At 39.4% G+C, this 19,164-nt stretch overlaps 1 protein-coding gene across 1 annotated transcript; it reads left to right on the top strand.

Annotated features, from left to right (window-relative positions):
• Window positions 1-12,020: 12,020 nt before the first annotated feature.
• LOC122490562 (olfactory receptor 12D2-like) lies at window positions 12,021-13,591 on the top strand. Its single transcript, XM_043593208.1, has one exon. The coding sequence runs from the start codon at window positions 12,203-12,205 to the stop codon at window positions 13,151-13,153; it is 951 nt and encodes a 316-aa protein (XP_043449143.1). The 5' UTR covers window positions 12,021-12,202; the 3' UTR covers window positions 13,154-13,591.
• The last annotated feature ends 5,573 nt before the right edge of the window (window positions 13,592-19,164 follow it).

Here is a 19,164-nt window from a genome sequence, read left to right as displayed (position 1 = left end):
CCTCAAGAAAGTAGGGATAGAAGGATCATACCTCAAGATCGTAAAAGCCATATATGAACGACCCGACACTAATATCATCCTCAATGGGGAAAAACTGAGAGCTTTCCCCCTAAGGTCAGGGACAAGACAGGGATGTCCACTCTCGCCACTGTTACTCAACATAGTATTGGAAGTCTTAGCCTCTGCAATCAGAGAACACAAAGAAATGAAAGGCATCCAAACTAGCCAGGAGGAGGTCAAATTTTCATAGTAGCTATCAAGACAGTATGGTACTGGCACAAGAACAGACACTCAGATCAATGAGATAGAATAGAGAACCCAAAAATGGACTCACAAACGTATGGCCAACTAATCTTTGACAAAGCAGGAAAGAATATCCAGTGGAATAAAGACAATCTCTTCAGCAAGTGGTGCTGGGAAAACTGTACAGCGACATGCAGAAGAATGAACCTGGACCACTTTCTTACACCATACACAAAAATAAACTCAAAATGGATGAAATACCTAAACGTAAGACAGGAAGCCATCAAAATCCTCAAGGAAAAAGCAGGCAAAAACCTCTTTGATCCTGCCCGCAGCAATTTCTCACTCAACACATCTCCAGAGGCAAGGGAAACAAAAGCAAAAATGAACTACTGGGACCTCATCAAAATAAAAAGCTTCTGCACAGTGAAGGAAACAATCAGCAAAACTAAAAGGCAACCGACAGAATGGGAGAAGATATTTGCAAATGACATATCAGATAAAGGGTTAGTATCCAAAGTCTATAAAGAACTTACCAAACTCAACACCGAAAAAACAAATAATCCAGTGAAGAAATGGGCAAAAGACACGAATAGACACTTCTCCAGGGAAGACATCCAGATGGCCAACCGACACAGGAAAAAATGCTCTACGTCACTCATCATCAGGGAAATACAAATCAAAACCACAATGAGATACCACCGCACACCTGTCAGAATGGCTAACATTAACAACTCAGGCAACAACAGATGTTGGTGAGGATGTGGAGAAAGAGGATCTCTTTTGCATTGTTGGTGGCAATGCAAGCTGGTGTGGCCACTCTGGAAAACAGTATGGAGGTTCCTCAAAAAACTAAAAATAGAACTACCCTACGACCCAGCAATTGCACTACTAGGCATTTATCCACGGGAAACAGGTGTGCTGTTTCAAAGGGACACATGCACCCCCATGTTCATAGCAGCACTATCAACAATAGCCAAAGTATGGAAAGAGCCCAAATGTCCATAGATGGATGAATGAATAAAGAAGATGTGGTATATATATATACACAATGAAGTATTAGCAGTCAAAAAGAATGAAATCCAGGGGCGCCTGGGTGGCGCAGTTGGTTAAGTGTCTGACTTCAGCCAGGTCACGATCTCTCGGTCCGTGAGTTCGAGCCCCGCGTCAGGCTCTGGGCTGATGGCTCGGAGCCTGGAGCCTGTTTCCGATTCTGTGTCTCCCTCTCTCTCTGCCCCTCCCCCGTTCATGCTCTGTCTCTCTCTGTCCCAAAAATAAATAAAAACGTTGAAAAAAAAAAAAGAATGAAATCCTACCATTTGCAACTGTGTGTATAGAACTGGAGGGTATTATGCTAAGTGAAATTAGTCAGTCAGAGAAAGACAGATATCATGACTTCGCTCATATGAGGACTTTAAGAGACAAAACATATGAACATAAGGGAAGGGAAATGAAAATAATATAAAAACAGGGAGGGGGACAAAACATAAGAGACTCATACATATGGAGCACAAACTGAGGGTTAATGCACGGGTTATGGGAGGGGGGTTGGCTAAATGGGTAAGGGGCATTAAGGAATCTACTCCTGAAATCATTGTTGTACTATACGGTAATTAATTTGGATGTAATTTTAAAAAAAAATAATAATAACATAAAAGGAAAAAAAAAGAATTAATTTAATTCTATTTCATGTCAGGAGAAGGGAGGAGGCAGAAAGGAAAATGAAAGACATTTTTTTCCTTGATTTCTCTAATGTATATGGGTAGTATATGTGAAATACAGAAAGAAACATACACAAGTAAATTCTGGAATAAAATACATAAATGAATTCTGGAATGGCTTTGCAAAAAATAAAAATTAAAAAATTAATTAATCTTTGAAAAGCAGGAAAGAACATCCAATGGGGAAAACACAGTAATTTCAAAAAATGCTTTTTAGAAAATTGGACGGCTATACACAAGAGAAGGAAAGTAGGCCACATTCTTACACCATACACAAAAATAAATTCAAAAGGCACTAAAGACCTAAATATGAGGCCTGAAACCATAAAGGTCCTAGAACAGAGGACAGGCAGTAATTATTCTGACATCAGCTGTAGCAGTTTCTTACTCGATATGTCTTCTGAGGCAAGGGAAATAAGAGAAAATATAAACTATTGGGACATCATCAAAATAAAAAGCTTCTGCACAGTAAAGAAAAAAATCAACAAAACTAAAAGGCAACCTATGGAATGGAAGAAGATATTTGAAAATGACATATCTGATAAAGGAATTGTGTCCAAAATATATAAAGAACTTATAAAACTCAACACCTAGGGGTGCCTGTATAGCTCAGTTAGTTAAGTGCCAACTTCGACTCAGGTCATGATCTCGCGGTTCATAAGTTCAAGCCCCATGTCAGGCTTTGTGTTGACAGTTCAGAGCCTGGAGCCTGCTCGGATCCTGTGTCTCCTCTCCCTTCCCCTCCCCTGCTCTTGCTCTGTCTCTCTCTCTCAAAAATAAAAGCAAACATTAAAAATTTATAAAACTCAACACCTAAAACACATATAAAACAACCTAAAAATGGGCAGCAAATATGAACATACATTTCTCCAAAGAAGACATCCAGATGGCCAATAAACACATGAAAAGATGGTCAACACTACTCAAAATCAAGGAATACAAATCAAAACTACGATGAGATATGACTTCACACCTGTCAGAATGGCTAAAATTAATGACACAGGAAACAACAGATGTTGTCCAGGTTGCAGACAAAGAGAACCCTTTTGCACTGTTGGTGGGGATGCAAACTGGTGCAGCCACTCTGGGAAACAGTATGAAGGTTCCTCAAATACTTAAAAATACAACTACCCTATTATCCAGTAATCACACTATTTTTATCCAGAAGTTTTTAAAAGCACTAATTCAAAGAAATACATGTACACCTATACTTACAGCCAACATTATTTACAATAGCCAAATTATGGAAACAGCGTCTTTCTGTAGTGGGTAGGCTTTTGTCTATTACACACCCTTTCACTACAATTTCACCTTTCAAGATTCCTGGCTTTACCCGAGTATCTCCATTTTAACTCATTACATGTGATGACCTTAGCTTTGTCTTCTATAAACAAAGTTGCCTAGAACACTGAAATCACTTGGGAAGTGATCAAAGGTCCTCATTTTTATATTTTATTTTTTAAATATAATTTATTGTAAAATTGGCTTACATACTACACCCAGTTCTCATCCCAACAAGTGCCCTCCTCAATGCCCATCACCTACTTTTCCCTCTCCCCCACATCCCATCAACCCTCAGTTTGTTCTCTGTATTTAAGAATCTCTTATGGTTTGCCTCCCTCCTTTTCTGTTTGTAACTATTTTTCCCCCTTCCCATCCCCCATAGTCTTCTGTTAACTTTCTTAAGATCCACATATGAGTGAAAACATATGATATCTGTCTTTCTCTGATTTATTTCACTTAGCATAATACCCTCCAGTTCCATCTACATTGCTGCAAATGGCATGATTTTATTCTTTCTCATTGCCAAGTAGTATTCCATTGTATATATAAACCACATCTTTTTTTTTTCAATATATGAAATTTATTGTCAAATTGGTTTCCATACAACACCCAGTGCTCATCCCAAAAGGTGCCCTCCTCAATACCCATCACCCACCCTCCCCTCCCTCCCACCCCCCATCAACCCTCAGTTTGTTCTCAGTTTTTAAGAGTCTCTTATGTTTTGGCTCTCTCCCACTCTAACCTCTTTTTTTTTTTCCTTCCCCTCCTCCATGGGTTTCTGTTAAGTTTCTCAGGATCCACATAAGAGTGAAAACATATGGTATCTGTCTTTCTCTGTATGGCTTATTTCACTTAGCATAACACTCTCCAATTCCATCCACGTTGCTACAAAGGGCCATATTTCATTCTTTCTCATTGCCATGTAGTACTCCATTGTGTATATAAACCACAATTTCTTTATCCATTCATCAGTTGATGGACATTTAGGCTCTTTCCATAATTTGGCTATTGTTGAGAGTGCTGCTATAAACATTGGGGTACAAGTGGCCCTATGCATCAGTACTCCTGTATCCCTTGGGTAAATTCCTAGCAGTGCTATTGCTGGGTCATAGGGTAGGTCTATTTTTAATTTTCTAAGGAACCTCCACACTGCTTTCCAGAGTGGCTTCACCAATTTGCATTCCCACCAAGAGTGCAAGAGGGTTCCCATTTCTCCACATCCTCGCCAGCATCTATAGTCTCCAGATTTGTTCATTTTGGCCACTCTGACTGGCGTGAGGTGATATCTGAGTGTGGATAAACCACATCTTCTTTATCCATTCATCAGTTTATGGACATTTAGACTCTTTCCATAATTTGGCTATTGTTGAAAGCACTGCTATAAACATTGGGGTACATGTGTTCCTATGAATCAGCACTCCTGTATCACTTGGGTAAATTCCTAGCATTGCTATTGCTGGGTCATAGGGTAGTTCTATTTTTAATTTGTTGAGGAATCTCCACACTGTTTTCCAGCCTCAAGACATTTTTTAAAAGAACATTCTATAAGATAAGAAGACCTAAAATAAAACAATATTAATTAATATATAGTTTGTTCAATGGGAGGAAAGTGGAAGAATAGGTCATGTATAGGAGGGAACTTGGAATTTTTGGAGCTGGTATCACATTTGTGAAGAAAGGATCACTAGTGTGTCTGCAGAGACACAAAGTAGAGCCAGGTCTGGCTGATACTCTCACAGCATGTAAACAGTCTATAGTTCCATGTTGAATAACAGTGGTGAGTGTGGACATCCCTGCTGTGTACCCAACCTTAGGGGTACAGCTCACAGTTTTTCCACATTGAGGATGATATTAGCTGTGGGTCTTTTGTATATGGCCTTTATGATCTTGAGTTATGTTCTTCTATCCCTACGTACTGGAGGTTTTTATCAAGAAAGAATGCTGTATTTTCTCAAATGTTTTTCTTGCATCTATTGAGAGAACCATATGGTTCTTATTCTCTCTTTTCTCATTGTGGTGCACCACAGTGATTGATTTGCTAATATTAAACAAGCCCTGCATCCCAGGAATAAATCCCACTTGATTGTGGTGAATAATTCTTTTAATGTACTCTTGAATTCAATTAGCTGTATAGAGTTCAGAACTTTTGTGTCGATGTTCAAAAGGGATATTGCTCTGTGGTTCTCCTTTTTAGTGGGGTCTTTGTCTGCTTTTGGAATCAAGGTATTTCTGGCCTCATAGAATTAGTTTGGAAGTTTTCCTTCCATTTCTATTTTTTGGAACAGTTTCAAAACTATAGGTATTAATTCTTCTTTAAATGTCTGGTAGAATTCTGCTGGGAGGCCATTTGGCCCTGGACTCTTGTTTGTTTGGAGATTTTTGATTACTAATTCAATTTCTTTACCAACTATGAATCTGTTCAAATTTTCTATTTTTTCCTGTTTAAGTATCAGTAGTTTATATGTTTCTATGAATTTATCCATCTCTTCCAGATTTCCCAAGTTGTTGACATTAATTGCTCATAATATTCTCTTACAATTTTTTTGTATTTCTGTGGTGTTGAGTGTGATCTATCCTCTTTCATTCGTGATTCCATCTATTTGGGTTCTATTTTCTTTTGAGAAGACTGGCTAGGGGGTTATGAGTTTTGTTAATTCTTTCAAAAAATTCCTAGTTTTGTTTATCTCTTCTACTATTATTTTGATTTCCATGTCATTTATTTCAGCTTTAATGTTTATTATTTCCCTCCTTCTGCTGGTTTTTGCCCTTTATTTGTTGTTCTTTTTCCAGCTTCTTTAGATGTAAGGTTAGGTTGTACATTTCAGACTTTTGTTCCTTCTTGAGGAAGATCTGAATTGCTATATACTTCCTTCTTATAACTGCTTTTGCTGCAGCCCAGAGGTTGAGGATTATGGCATTTTCATTTTCATTGGCTTCCATGTATTTTTTTTTATTTCTTCTTCAATTTCCTGGTTAACCCATACATCATTTAATAGGATGTTCTTTAACCTCAATGTATTGGTTATATTTCCAAGTTTTTTTTTTCATGTGGTTGACTTTGAGTTTCATAAGGTCTAAATATGCATGGGATGATCTCAATCCTTTTGCACTCATTGAGGCCTGATTTGTGACCCAGTATGTGATCTGTTCTATAGAAAGTTCCATGGGCACTTCAAAAGAATGTGTACCTTACTGCTTTAGGATGAAATGTTCTGATATATCTGTTAAGTCCATCTGGTCCAATGTGTCATTCAAAGTCATTGCTTCTTTGTTGATTTTATGCTTAGATGATCTGTCCATTGCTACAAGTAGGGTGTTACAATTCCTTACTATTATTGTATTATCATCAATGAGTTTCTGTAAATTTGGTCTTAACTGATTTATGTAATTAGATTCCTTCAAGTTGGGGACATAAATATTTACCATTGTTAGATCTTCTTGTTGGATAGTCCTAGCCTCAGCAATCAGAAACAAAATAAAGAAATAAATAAAAGGCATCCAAATTGGCAAGGAAGAAGTCAAGCTTTTGCTCTTTGCAGACATGATCTCTATGTGGAAAACTCAAAAGATTTCACCAAAAAATTCCTAGAACTGATACATGAATTCAGCAAAGTTGCAGGATATAAAATCAACATACACAAACTGTTGCATTTCTATACACCAATAATGAACCAGCAGAAAGAGAAATCAAGGAATCAATTCCATTCGCAATTACACCAAAAACTATGAGATACCTAGGAATAAACCTAACTAAAAAGGTAAAAGAGCTGTACTCTGAAAACTACAGAATACATCTGAAAGAAATTGAAGAAGACACAATGAAATAGAAAAACATTCTATGTGGGGCGCCTGGGTGGCTCAGTTGGTAAAGCATCCAACTTCGGCTCAGGTCATGATCTCATGGTTTTCGAGTTCAAACCCTGCGTTGGGCTCTGTGCTGACAACTCAGAGCCTGGAGCCCACCATGGATTCTGTGTCTCCCTTTCTCTCTGATCCTCCCCTGCTCATGTTCTGTCTCTCTCTCTCTTTCAAAAATAAATATTCAAAAATTTTTTAAAAAAAGAAAAACATTCCATGCTCATAGATTTGAAGAACAAGTGTTGTTAAAATGTTGATACTACCCAAAGCAATCTACACATGAAATCCAATCCCTATCAAAGTAACACCAGAATTCTTGACAGAGCTAGAACAAACAATCCTAAAATTTGTATGGAACCACAAAAGACCCTGAAGAGCCAAAGAAATCTTGAAAAAGAAAACCAAAGCTGGAAACATCACTATCCCAGACTTCAAGATGTATTACAAAGCTGTAATCATCAAAACAGTATGTTACTGGCACAAAAACGGACACTCAGATAGATGGAACAGAATAGAAAACCCAGAAATGTACCTACAAATGTATGGCAAATCAATCTTTGACAAAGAAGGAAAGAATATCCAATTGAATAAAGACCATCTCCTCAGCAAATGGTGCTAGGAAAACTGGACAGTGACATACAGAATAACCCTGGACCACTTTCTTACATTTTGTTAACTCAAAATGGGTGAAATACCTAAATGTGAGACAGAAAGCATCAAAATCATGGAGGAGGAAACAGGCAGAAACCTCTCTGACCTCAGTTGTAGCAACTTCTTACTAGATACGTCCACGGAGTTAAGGAAAACAAAAGCAAAAATGAACTACTGGGTCTCATCAAGATAAAAAGCAAAGAAAACAACAAAACTAAAAGGCAGCTGATGGAATGGGAGAAGATATTTGCAAATGACATATCAGATAAAGGGCTGGTATCCAAAATCTATAAAGATCTTATCAAACTCAACACCCAAAGAACACATAATCCAGTTAAACTGTGCAGAAGCCATAAACACACACTTCTCCAAAGAAGACATCCATATGGCTAACACATGAAAGAAAATATGTTCAACATCATTCATCATCAGGGAAACACAAATCAAAACTACAATGAGGTATCATTTTATGCCAGTCAGAATGGCTAACATTAACAATACAGGAAACAACAGGTGTTGGTGAGAATATTGAGAAAGGGGAACACTTTTGCACTGTTGGTAGAAATGTAAACTGGTGCAGCCATTCTGGGAAACAGTATGGATGTTCCTGAAAAAGTTAAAAATAGAACTAGCCTACGACTCAACAATTGCACTATTAGGTGTTTATACAAAGGATACAAAGATGCTGATTTGAAGGGGCACATGCACCCCAATGTTTATAGCAGCACTATCAACAATAATCAAATTATGGAAAGAGCAAAAATGTCCACTGACTGATGAATGGATAAAGAAGATGTGGTGTATATACAATGGAATATTACTCAGCAATAAAAATTAATGAAACTTTGCCATTTATAAAGACATAAATAGGACTAGAGTGTATAACGCTAAGCAAAATAAGTCAGTCAGAGAAAGAAAAATACCATATGATTTCACTCATATGTGGATTTTAAGAAACAAACAGATGAGCATAGGGAAAAGGAAGGCAAAATAAGATAATAACAGTAAATAAAATCTTAAAAGACTCTTAAATACAGAGGACAAAGTGAGGGTTGAAGAAGGGGAGGTGGGGGATAGGCTGGGTGGGGGATGGGTACTAGGAAGGCATTTGTTTGATTAAATCTTAAAAGACTCTTAAATACAGAGAAAAAACTGAGGGTTGATGGAGGGGAGGTGGGGGATAGGCTGGGTGGGGGATGGGTACTAGGAGGGCATTTGTTGGGATGAGAAATGGAGGTTGTATACAAGTGATGAATCACTAAATTTTAGTACACTATATGTAAACTACCTTGAATTTAAATAAAGTCTTGGAAGAAAAAAATAAAAGACTATAGTTCTAAACAGCAAATGTAAAACTCTAATAAACAAATGAGTTACATGATGTGTGGGGCTCACAGCAAAATAAAAATACAGAATTCCGGGGCACCTGGGTGGCTCAGTTAGTTGAGTGTCCGACTTTGGCTCAGGTCATGATCTCATGGCTTGTGAGTTCAAGCCCCGCGTCAAGCTCTGTGCTGACAGCTCAGAGCCTGGAGCCTGCTTCAGATTCTGTGTCTCCCTCTCTCTCTGCCCACACTCGCTCACTCGCTCTCTCTCTCTCTCTCTCTCTCTCAAAAATAGATGAAAATTTAAAAAATTCAGAGCTCCTTGTTCAAAGTTACTGAGACTTTCAAGATGGTGAAACAGAGCATCAAATCAGGCACAGAGCCCATGGTGGCTGCAGCATGTCTATGAAGCTTCCATACAATCAAAGAATGTTCAAGACTATTTCATTTTGACTTGAAAATAATTTATAAACAAGACCTCAGAGAGACAACACATAAAGAGGAAAATCGTTCCTCGTTACTTCATCAAAATGCCGGATTTCTTGACATCTGTAGGAACTTCAGATAAAGTTGATGTGGGTGGTATTTTGAAAGAAATTAGACCACACTGCAGTTATCTGAAGAACTGGAGTCTTGGTTTAAATCCCAGCTTCACAATTGATTGTAACACAGGCACATTTAACGGCAGTGAAATTTGCTGACAGTAGACCCTGAGCATTCTCTCCACACACAAGCATCAACATGTGAAACAATGGATGAGTTCATTACCTTCATGGTGGTGGTCATACGACAATACAGGGAAGCCAAATCATCACATGCACACTTGACACATATACAGATATACTTGTCGATGATTCCTCAACAACATGGGGAAACAGCAAAATTACTTAAATCATTTGAGCCCCCATTTTCTTATAACGAGAGATGATTTTACTACTTCTCTTGCTGGGTGTTTGGAAGAAAAAAAAAATGAGTTAACACCTGTAAGGAACTCAGAATAAGAACTAATACAATAAGCGCACAATAAAAGTTATTTCCCTTCTATTTATAGCATATATGTGAACAAAGAATTTAAATGTGATAAATCTACAATGAATTCCTGCAAAGCAACAATAATGGATCTCAACACAAAGATGGACAGGGTACGTGGTGTTTATAATTGTTATAAGAAAATTTGCATAGATGCCATTGCATATATTCTTTGGATGAGGCTCACAGAATATTTTCACCTAAAGGATTCAGAAAGAAGTAGGGATACACATGGGAGAGACCAGCCTCATTCCTTAGAGAGATATGTGACTTTTGGTATCCCGATTTTAAAGAAACTAATTTAGTGCTAATACCAACAGTGAAGAATTGGGTTCAGAATAAACAGAAGCAATCACATTTTTCCTCATTCCTCTCTTTGTTTTCCATAGAATCAGAGTAATGAATACATAGAATTTCAAAGGTTATCATCATTCTATATGGATCAATGGAACATAACCGGCCCCCATTCCTTAATATAATTTGCCAGATTTCTTTCATTTTATACAAAGTTTTTCCAGGGAAGTGCCCCTGATGACAAAGGAAGAAAAGGTAATTGAACTAAGAACACAGAGGATGCCCCTGACAATTGTACTGTCCATGACTGTGCAAATAAGGACGAAACATAGAAAAGAAAATTTTAGGCTGGGGAGGGGGAGGGGGAGGGGGAACAATGGAACTCAAGATAGTAACACCCAAGAGGAATTGTCTTGAATTGCATGTATGGGAAAATATCCTGTTTATTCTCACAGCGATCATGCTCACACCCAGGGGACGCTCTCTCCGTGTTTATATGTCTAAGGTCTGTGGCTCCTGAGAGGCAGGAAGACTGTCAGAAGGAGACAAAGACGTTTCTGAACATGAAGAGCTCATGCTGCAATCCCAATATGAACAGTCACTTCAAATATCTTCCTGCCATTTATAGCTGTTGGGAAACCTGAAAAGCTGGGCAGGCTGTGAATCAAACACTCAGGTAAGAGAATGCCTTAGGACTCGGGCTGAGAGGACCCCATATTTTCTGCATGCTTGTTTATATGCAAGTAAGCGCCCAGATCTAGAGCTGGTTTCCTATTTTATGATGGATTCCCCATTGCATTTGTGGATTGTGAAGGCTCTTTATACACTTTTATTGCCATATCTCATTCGCACCTCAGGAGGTTCTCTAAATATTCTCCAGAGTAAATATGTAATCTCTCAGCATTAAAATTGCAGTGAAATAAATGACTGAGTAATGACAAGTCTGATTAGAAATTGTCTTTAATGTTAGAAAAAGATTTCTTCCCCAAATGAATTTTTGATCCAATTTTGTTTGGTGAGTCAGAGAACCCAAAATGATATTTGCCATACCATTTGTATCTTACACAGGAGAGGTAGGATTAACAATGTGAAAACATACTGTCAAAGAAAGCTAGTCTGACCTGCATGAAGCCAGCCTTTTACAGAGGTACAGCACAGATCAGGTATGTTCTCTAAATTCCTTCAACTCTACAGCATAGAATCCCCCAGGCTATGGAAAAGTACTGCCTGATCAACCCACTCATTTATTCTTCTCTCATCAAATCTTTCTATTCTCCTCTCAGGGATTTCCCAAGCTTAGAAAAAAAAATCCCCTTTTTGTAGGAGGCACCCCCATATCTGCATCTCCATTCAGATTTCCTTCCATTGTTTTCATTCTCTCCTTGTCTATATTCCTTAGTTAAAACCCTTCAGGGGCTTTTTTACACAGTCTGGAGGTAGCAGTCTGGATGCCCATTAAAGTTTTATCAGAAGGTAGATGTGCACAGCCAGAGAAGATGGTAGGTTGGCTACGTGCTCTGAGTCTCTGGGAGAAACATATTAATGACAATCAAATAAGGGGAAAAAATGGTGGACCAATGGCCAAAAACCAACAGTTCACCATAATATCTAATAGTCTAATGAGGCAAATCCTATAAAAGGTCTGATGTGGGAACTGTGTAAACAACAAGCTCTCCCTCAAAGAGGGAAAATCCTCAAAGAGGGAAAACTGTGTAGACGGGAAAATCCTCAGCTGCGAAGTCTCTGATTCTAAACAGAGGTACGCTCCATAGAGTAATTCATCCTTTCTCTTAAGCGATGCTGAATCAAACCTCAGTCACTGCATTTCTCCTCCTGGGAGTCACAGACATCCAAGCACTGCAGCCTTATCTCTTCGTGGTTTTCCTTGCAATTTACGTGGTCAGTGTGGTTGGCAATGGAGCAGTCCTCCTGGTTGTCGTCTCTGATCCAAGACTCCATTTACCCATGTATTTCTTCCTGGGAAATCTGTCGTGTCTAGATATCTGCTACTCCACGGTGACACTGCCAAAGATGCTGGAGAACTTCTTCTCTACACACAAGGCAATTTCCTTCTTGGGATGCATAAGCCAGCTTCACTTCTTCCACTTCCTGGGCAGCACGGAGGCCATGCTCTTGGCCGTGATGGCCTTTGACCGCTTTGTGGCCATCTGCAGGCCACTGCATTACTCTGTCATCATGAATTACCAGCTCTGTACCCGGATGGCTGTCACAGTCTGGACCATTGGTTTTTTCCATGCCCTGTTGCACTCCATGATGACCGCTCGCTTGAACTTCTGTGGTTCTCATCAGATCCATCACTTCTTCTGTGATGTCAAGCCTTTGCTGGAGTTGGCCTGCGGGAACACGGAGCTCAACCAGTGGCTTCTCAACACGGTTACCGGGACCATTGCCATGGGCCCCTTCTTCCTAACACTTCTCTCCTACTTCTCCATAATCATCTCTCTTTTCTCCAAGACCCACTCCTGTAGTGCGCTCCGCAAAGCACTGTCCACGTGTGCCTCTCACTTCATGGTGGTCATTGTTTTCTATGCTCCTGTTATCTTCATTTACATATCTCCTACCTCAGGCAGCTCCATGCAGGACCAGGTCGCCGCCATCATGTACACTGTGGTCACTCCTATGCTGAACCCACTGATCTATACACTGAGGAACAAGGATGTGAAGGCTGCCTTGAGTAGGGTCTTCAGAAGGAGGGACGACCTGAGCAAATTCAGAGCACACTTCTAAGAAAGGAATCAACAGGAGATGATAAAGTTGGTGTGTGAGGTTAGACTGCTTCTCAGATCATGTACAATATGTGTAATAGGTGGAGCTGTCCAAAGATAAATGAGAAAGTCCAGCCTGATTGTGTTAACCAAAGCATTCCTAGGTAACATAATGGAAACATGAACCCATGGGACACCAGCCATAGAATCCTAATGTTCAATTTGTGTTCAGGATATGAGTTCATAAAAATGATTTTTAATGTATTTTTATGGATTCTCTAATGACATCAGGGATAGAAATATGCCTATATACTCATATATTAGGTACATGAATACTACTTATGGCTCTTTGTGTGGCCCATCTACTTAACATATTTTATGTGAGTAAAAAAAAAAATTCTTATATTGTTACATTTTGAGGATGAATTTTGAGCCACATTTACTGAATAGGATAAGAAATGGCAATTCTCAGGGGCACCTGGGTGGCTCAGTCGGTTAAGCCTCCGACTTCGGATCTGGTCATGATCTCGCAGTTTGTGAGTTCAAGCCCTGCATCGGGCTCTGTGCTAACAGCTCAGAGCCTGGAGCCTGCTGCAGATTCTGTGTGTGTGTGTGTGTGTGTGTGTGTGTGTGTGTGTCTTTCTTCCACTCCCTTGCTCACACCTTGTCTTTCTCTCTCAAAAAAAAAATAAATATTAAAAACAAATTTTTAAAGAAATGGTAATTCACAAATGAGTTAAAGGAATTTTTAGTCAGTATGTATCTCCCTAAGCAGGAGGCAAGTAAGTGATTAAAACAAATGATTTAAGCACTAATAAACATGGACAAATTAGCCAATGTTTATCTAATGAGTTTTGGAAACCTTATCTCTAGAGATGTCTTAAAGTCAACTGGAAAAACTGTAATTGAATACTGTTAAATATTACCGAAAGTGGAGATGGACTGGAAAGAAAATCTCAAAATCCCTCCCTAGCTAATGAGTATATTATTTTTCCCTCAATCTTTGGACACAAGAAATGATGAGTTTCAAAAACCTACCTGTTTTTCTATTTTCTTTTCCTATTTCTATGCTTTCTTCATAGATTATAAATGATACCATACATTGTAACACTGGGGAAGAGTTCAGAATTCATCAAAATGTTGTCTGTTTTCCCTGTCACCAAACTCATACATAGTGAAAGATACTATGTCATAATTGTATGAATTGAGGCATTTCTGGAGCTAATGTCAGGAGGCACTATATTCCCTACTTTCTAAATCTTGGGAGTGGTTACTGGGCCTGAACGATGGTGGGGGCAGCATTTTTGACTAGAGATGCAGATAAAGACTATGGCAGGCCTTGATGAGCTCAGGGACTGACTGTTCAAATTCTCTGCATCCACTTTTGTGAATACAAACACTGTGGTTTGATCTCATCCACTGTTTTTGGTCCCCCAATTCTACTTTTGTTTATAAAAAAAATAAAATGTGTTTGTGGAGAAGGCATCTTCTACCCTGAACTGTCTCAGCCCCTCATTTCTGTTGATCAGAATTGTTTACAAAATCCAAGCTCCACACAGGCCATGAACCAGAGAAGAACACGTCATTATCTGGTTGGCTACTGCTGCCTAACACACTAGCATCCCCAAACACAGAAGCTGAAGACACCTATACCAGGAAGTTGCATTCTTCTGAGGCTCAGGAATTGGGAAGAACAGAGCAGGGAAGGGCTGGTTCTCCTCGATCATGCTTGTGCCGTGGCTGAGCTGACGTGAGCATCCTCACGTGGAAGAGTTGAGAGCTGGCAAAGTCTCTGTCTGGGTCTCCCTTGGTCCACTCTCTCCAAGTGGCTATTCTGTGCTTTTGCAGCATGGAGGCCTCGGGCTTGACACTCTACGTAGGGGCCAACAGACCAGGACAAAGGCTGCCAGTCATCTCTCCAACAAACCCAAGAACCAGTATTGACATCACCTCTGTCACCTTGGACAAAATAGACACAGGCTAACCAAACTGCAGAAAGAGGAAATCCCCACCTTTAACTGGAAAGAATATCAAAAAATTTTGTGGACATCCTTAATCCACCATAGTCCCAACTCTGTCTACTACTAATTAACATTGTCCCCACATACCTTCTCTCCCTCCAAATGATCTTAAAATCTCTTCCCATTACAACATCAGTCAGAATTTACATCTTTTCACCTACACTGGGTCAAGGTATACATGGGGCTTGTTGGGTACAGTTCCTCAAATATGGTTCTTTTTGATCTAAAGAACTTCAAATTAAAGGATCAAGTTATCTGCCCTAGGTAGAGACAGACATAGATTTAGGTATATTATAGAATATTTTTCAGTTGTGCAAAAAAGAGGAAGTGCAGGCATTTCTGACAATGTGGACAGACCTTCAGGGTATAATGCCAAATGAAGTCAGTCAGAGAAAGAGAAATACCATATCTTTCACTTATATGTGGAATCTGAAAGCACAAAATAAAGAAAAACAAACAAACAGACATACACATAAACAAAGAGAACAAACTGGTGTTTGCCAGAGGGCAGGGAGGTGGGTGGATGTGTGCAATAGGAGAAGGGGATTAAGGGATACAAACTCCCAATTATAGAGGAAATAAGTCACAGAGATTTAAAGTACAGTAGAAGGAATACAGTCAACAATATTATAATAACTTCATATGGTGACATATAGTAACTGCAATAATCATGGTAGGAAATTCCATAATGCATATATATGTTGAATCACAGTGTGATTTCACAGCGTGAAAGGTATGAGGTACATAGAAGTGAATTGGGGGAGAAAAAAAAGGCAGTTCCTCAGAGGTGGGGGAACCCATTCCGGGGAGAGGCAAAGGGGAGAGAAAGTGAGAGGGGTTGAAAAAGTGTTGCATTGAGGTCGTACCAGAAGAAAACCTCTCTGGATACACACTGGGGAGTGAGAAGTACTGAGTGTCCCAGTTGTTTGTTTGTTTGTTTGTTTGTTTGTTTGTTTGTTTTACAGTATGTGGAGCTCAAATTCTGAAATTTTGGAAGTGGGTGACTTTCTCAGGAGAGGAATTGTGGTGTGTACTCCTGGGGAGAAGGGAGTGGGCCCGGAGTGCATAGTGTGGTGTAGCAATCTCTGGGGTGAACCAGAAGAGAACAGTCCCCTTCCTGGAGTGCTTGGGAAGAGGGTATAGTGCCTCATCAGGGAAAAAGACCCTGCAAGTGCCAGTAAAAAGTCTTTCATCAGCAGGGGACAGAGACTCACCCAGAAGGAATATAACCTTTTCTGCATTTAGCGGTGCTACACCACAGATTCCGTGCAATGCACAGGTGTAGGACAGTTTTTCAGGGACAAAGGACTTCACATAGCATGGAGAGTCTCTACTCCAAGGTAGAGAAGTGGGTCCATGCAGTGCAAGGTCCTTTAAAACCTCAAATTGTGAATCCCAGCTTTGCACCAAAGAACGCACGAAAGCTCTGGTGTAGGGTGAGCTATTGGCCCTCGTTATTATGTGAACGCTGGCTGAACAGCAGGGGTCGACATCCCCAATCCAAGGAAGAGAGATTGGGTTGGGGGACATTTTCCCCCAAACACCAAAATGGTGGGACTTCAGAGAGCATCACAACGACCCCCAGTGGAGGCAGGACCTGCTTAGACAAAACCCCATCCCTTTGTACCTGGCAACTGTTTATTCACTGGGGCAGGACTGACTGAGCCATCAGGCCTCTCCTTCAGATCAACACGGCCACACCCCACATGCACCAAGTAAACTAAAAAGACAATGCATCAAAATGACACCTGCAGTTCTGCTGGAGACAGAACCATGCTTACATTTTGTTCTTTTTTTTTTCAATTCTTCTTTTTTACTTCTGTAATCAGCCTCATAATTTCTTGTGGTTTTTTTTTCAATTTCTTTTCTACTTTTTGGGGACCTCAGGCTTCATTACTCTTTTCTATTTGTTTCTTCTCTCTCTCTCTCTCTCTCTCTCTCTCTTTTTTCCTCTTTTCATTGTCTTTGAAATCAACCTTATAGTTTGTTTGTTTGTTTTTTTTTGATTCTCTGGGGGTTTTCTTGTTGCCTTTCTTATTTTCTTTTTTAGGGGACCAGCATTTGTTCCCTTTATCCAGGCCCACATAGTTAAAGCTCCAAACACTCCCCACAGCAAGCAGGGAGGAGCTCTGCAGAGAACTGACCAGTGGGAAAGAGCAGCCAAAACACAACAGCAGAAGGCATACAGCATACACCAGAAACACTCTCTGAAGTACGAGGCCCTAGACAGCATATGACCCCTTTTTACTATTACACTACTCTCAGGTGCAGGAAACATGACAAAGCTTTTAAAACACACGAGACAGAAACTTAGCCAAAAGGACAAGAGGGAGGAATTCTCCCCAAAAGAAAGGTCAAGAGTAAATCACAGTCATTAACTTGCTCAAAACAGATATAAGCAATAGATCTGAACAAGAATTTAAAACACTCATATGACTACTAGCTGGTCTTGAGTAAAGCATAAAAGACACCAGAGAAACACTTGCTGCAGAGGCCAAAGACCTAATACTAGTCAGGATGAAATAAAAAATGCTATAACTGACAGGCAATACTGACTGGATACAGTCACCATGAGGACTGAAAGAGCAGAGTAGACACAGGTGATACAGAATATAAAATTATGGAAAACAATGAAACTGAAATGAAGAGGAAAGGAAACTATTAGATCATGAGGGAAGACTTAGAGAACTTAGTGATTTCATGAAATAAAACAATATCCATATCTTACAGGTCTCATTAGAAGAGCAGAAAAAGGGGACAGAAAATTTATTTGAACAAATTATAGCTGAGAAGGGAGTGGCAGGAAATATTCAATGTGCTGAATAAGAAAAATATGCAGCCAAGAATTCTTTATCCAGCAAGGCTGTCATTCAAAATAGGAGAGAGAGTTTCCCAGACAAAAAAGATAATAATGATGATGATGATGATGGTGATGATGATAAGGGAGTTTGTGACCAGTGAAACAGCCCTAAAAGAATTTTTAAAAGGTCTTTCTGAGTGGAAAAAAAGAAGAGAAAAAAAAAAGACCAAAACAACAAAGACTACAACAGACAAAACATCACCAGCAACACCAACACTACAGGTAACACAGTGGCACTGAATTCATATCTTTCTATAATCAATCTGCATGTAAATGGACTAAATACTCCAATTAAAGACATAGAATGGATTAAAAAAAACAAGATGCATCTATATGCTGTCTACAAGAGACTCACTTTATAACTAAGGACATCTGCACATTGAAAGTGAGGGGATGGAGAACCATCCATCATGCTAATGGACATCAGAGGAAAGCTGGAATAGTCATACCTATATCAGACAAACCAGACTTTATTTTTTTAATGTTTCTATATTTATTTTGAGGGAGAGAGAGCACAAGCAGAGGGGTGGGGCAGAGAGACGGGGGAAACACAATCTGAAGCAGGCTCCAGGCTTTGAGCTGTCAGCACAGAGCCCAGTGTGGGGTTCAAACCCACGGACTGTAAGATCATGACCCCAGCTGAAGTCAGATGCCCAATCAACTGGGCCACCCAGGAGCCTAAAACAAACAAGATTTTAAAACAACTGTAACAAGAGATGAAGAAGGGCATTAGATCATAATTAAGGGCACTATCCAGCAAGAAGATCTGACAATTATAAATATTTATGTCTCCAACTTGGTACACCTAAATATATAAATCAATTAATCACAAACATAAAGAAACTCATTGATAAGAATACAAAAAAAGTAGGGACCTTAATACCACACTTACATCAATGGACAGAATATCTAAGCAGATAACCAACAAAGAAACAATGCCTTTGAATGACCTATTGAGCCAGATGGACTTAACATACATATTCAGAACATTTCATTCTAAAGCAGCAGAATACAATTCTTCTCAAGGGCACATGGATAGATGATATACTGGGTCACAAATCAGCCCTCAACAGGTATAAAAAGATCAAGATCATACCATGCATTTTTTAAGAACACAGTGCTATGAAACTTGAGATCAACCACAAGTAAAAA

This window comes from Prionailurus bengalensis, chromosome B2 (assembly GCF_016509475.1).
Source record: "Prionailurus bengalensis isolate Pbe53 chromosome B2, Fcat_Pben_1.1_paternal_pri, whole genome shotgun sequence".
Lineage (NCBI taxonomy): Eukaryota > Metazoa > Chordata > Mammalia > Carnivora > Felidae > Prionailurus > Prionailurus bengalensis.
This window is presented reverse-complemented; position numbering and strand designations above follow the sequence as displayed.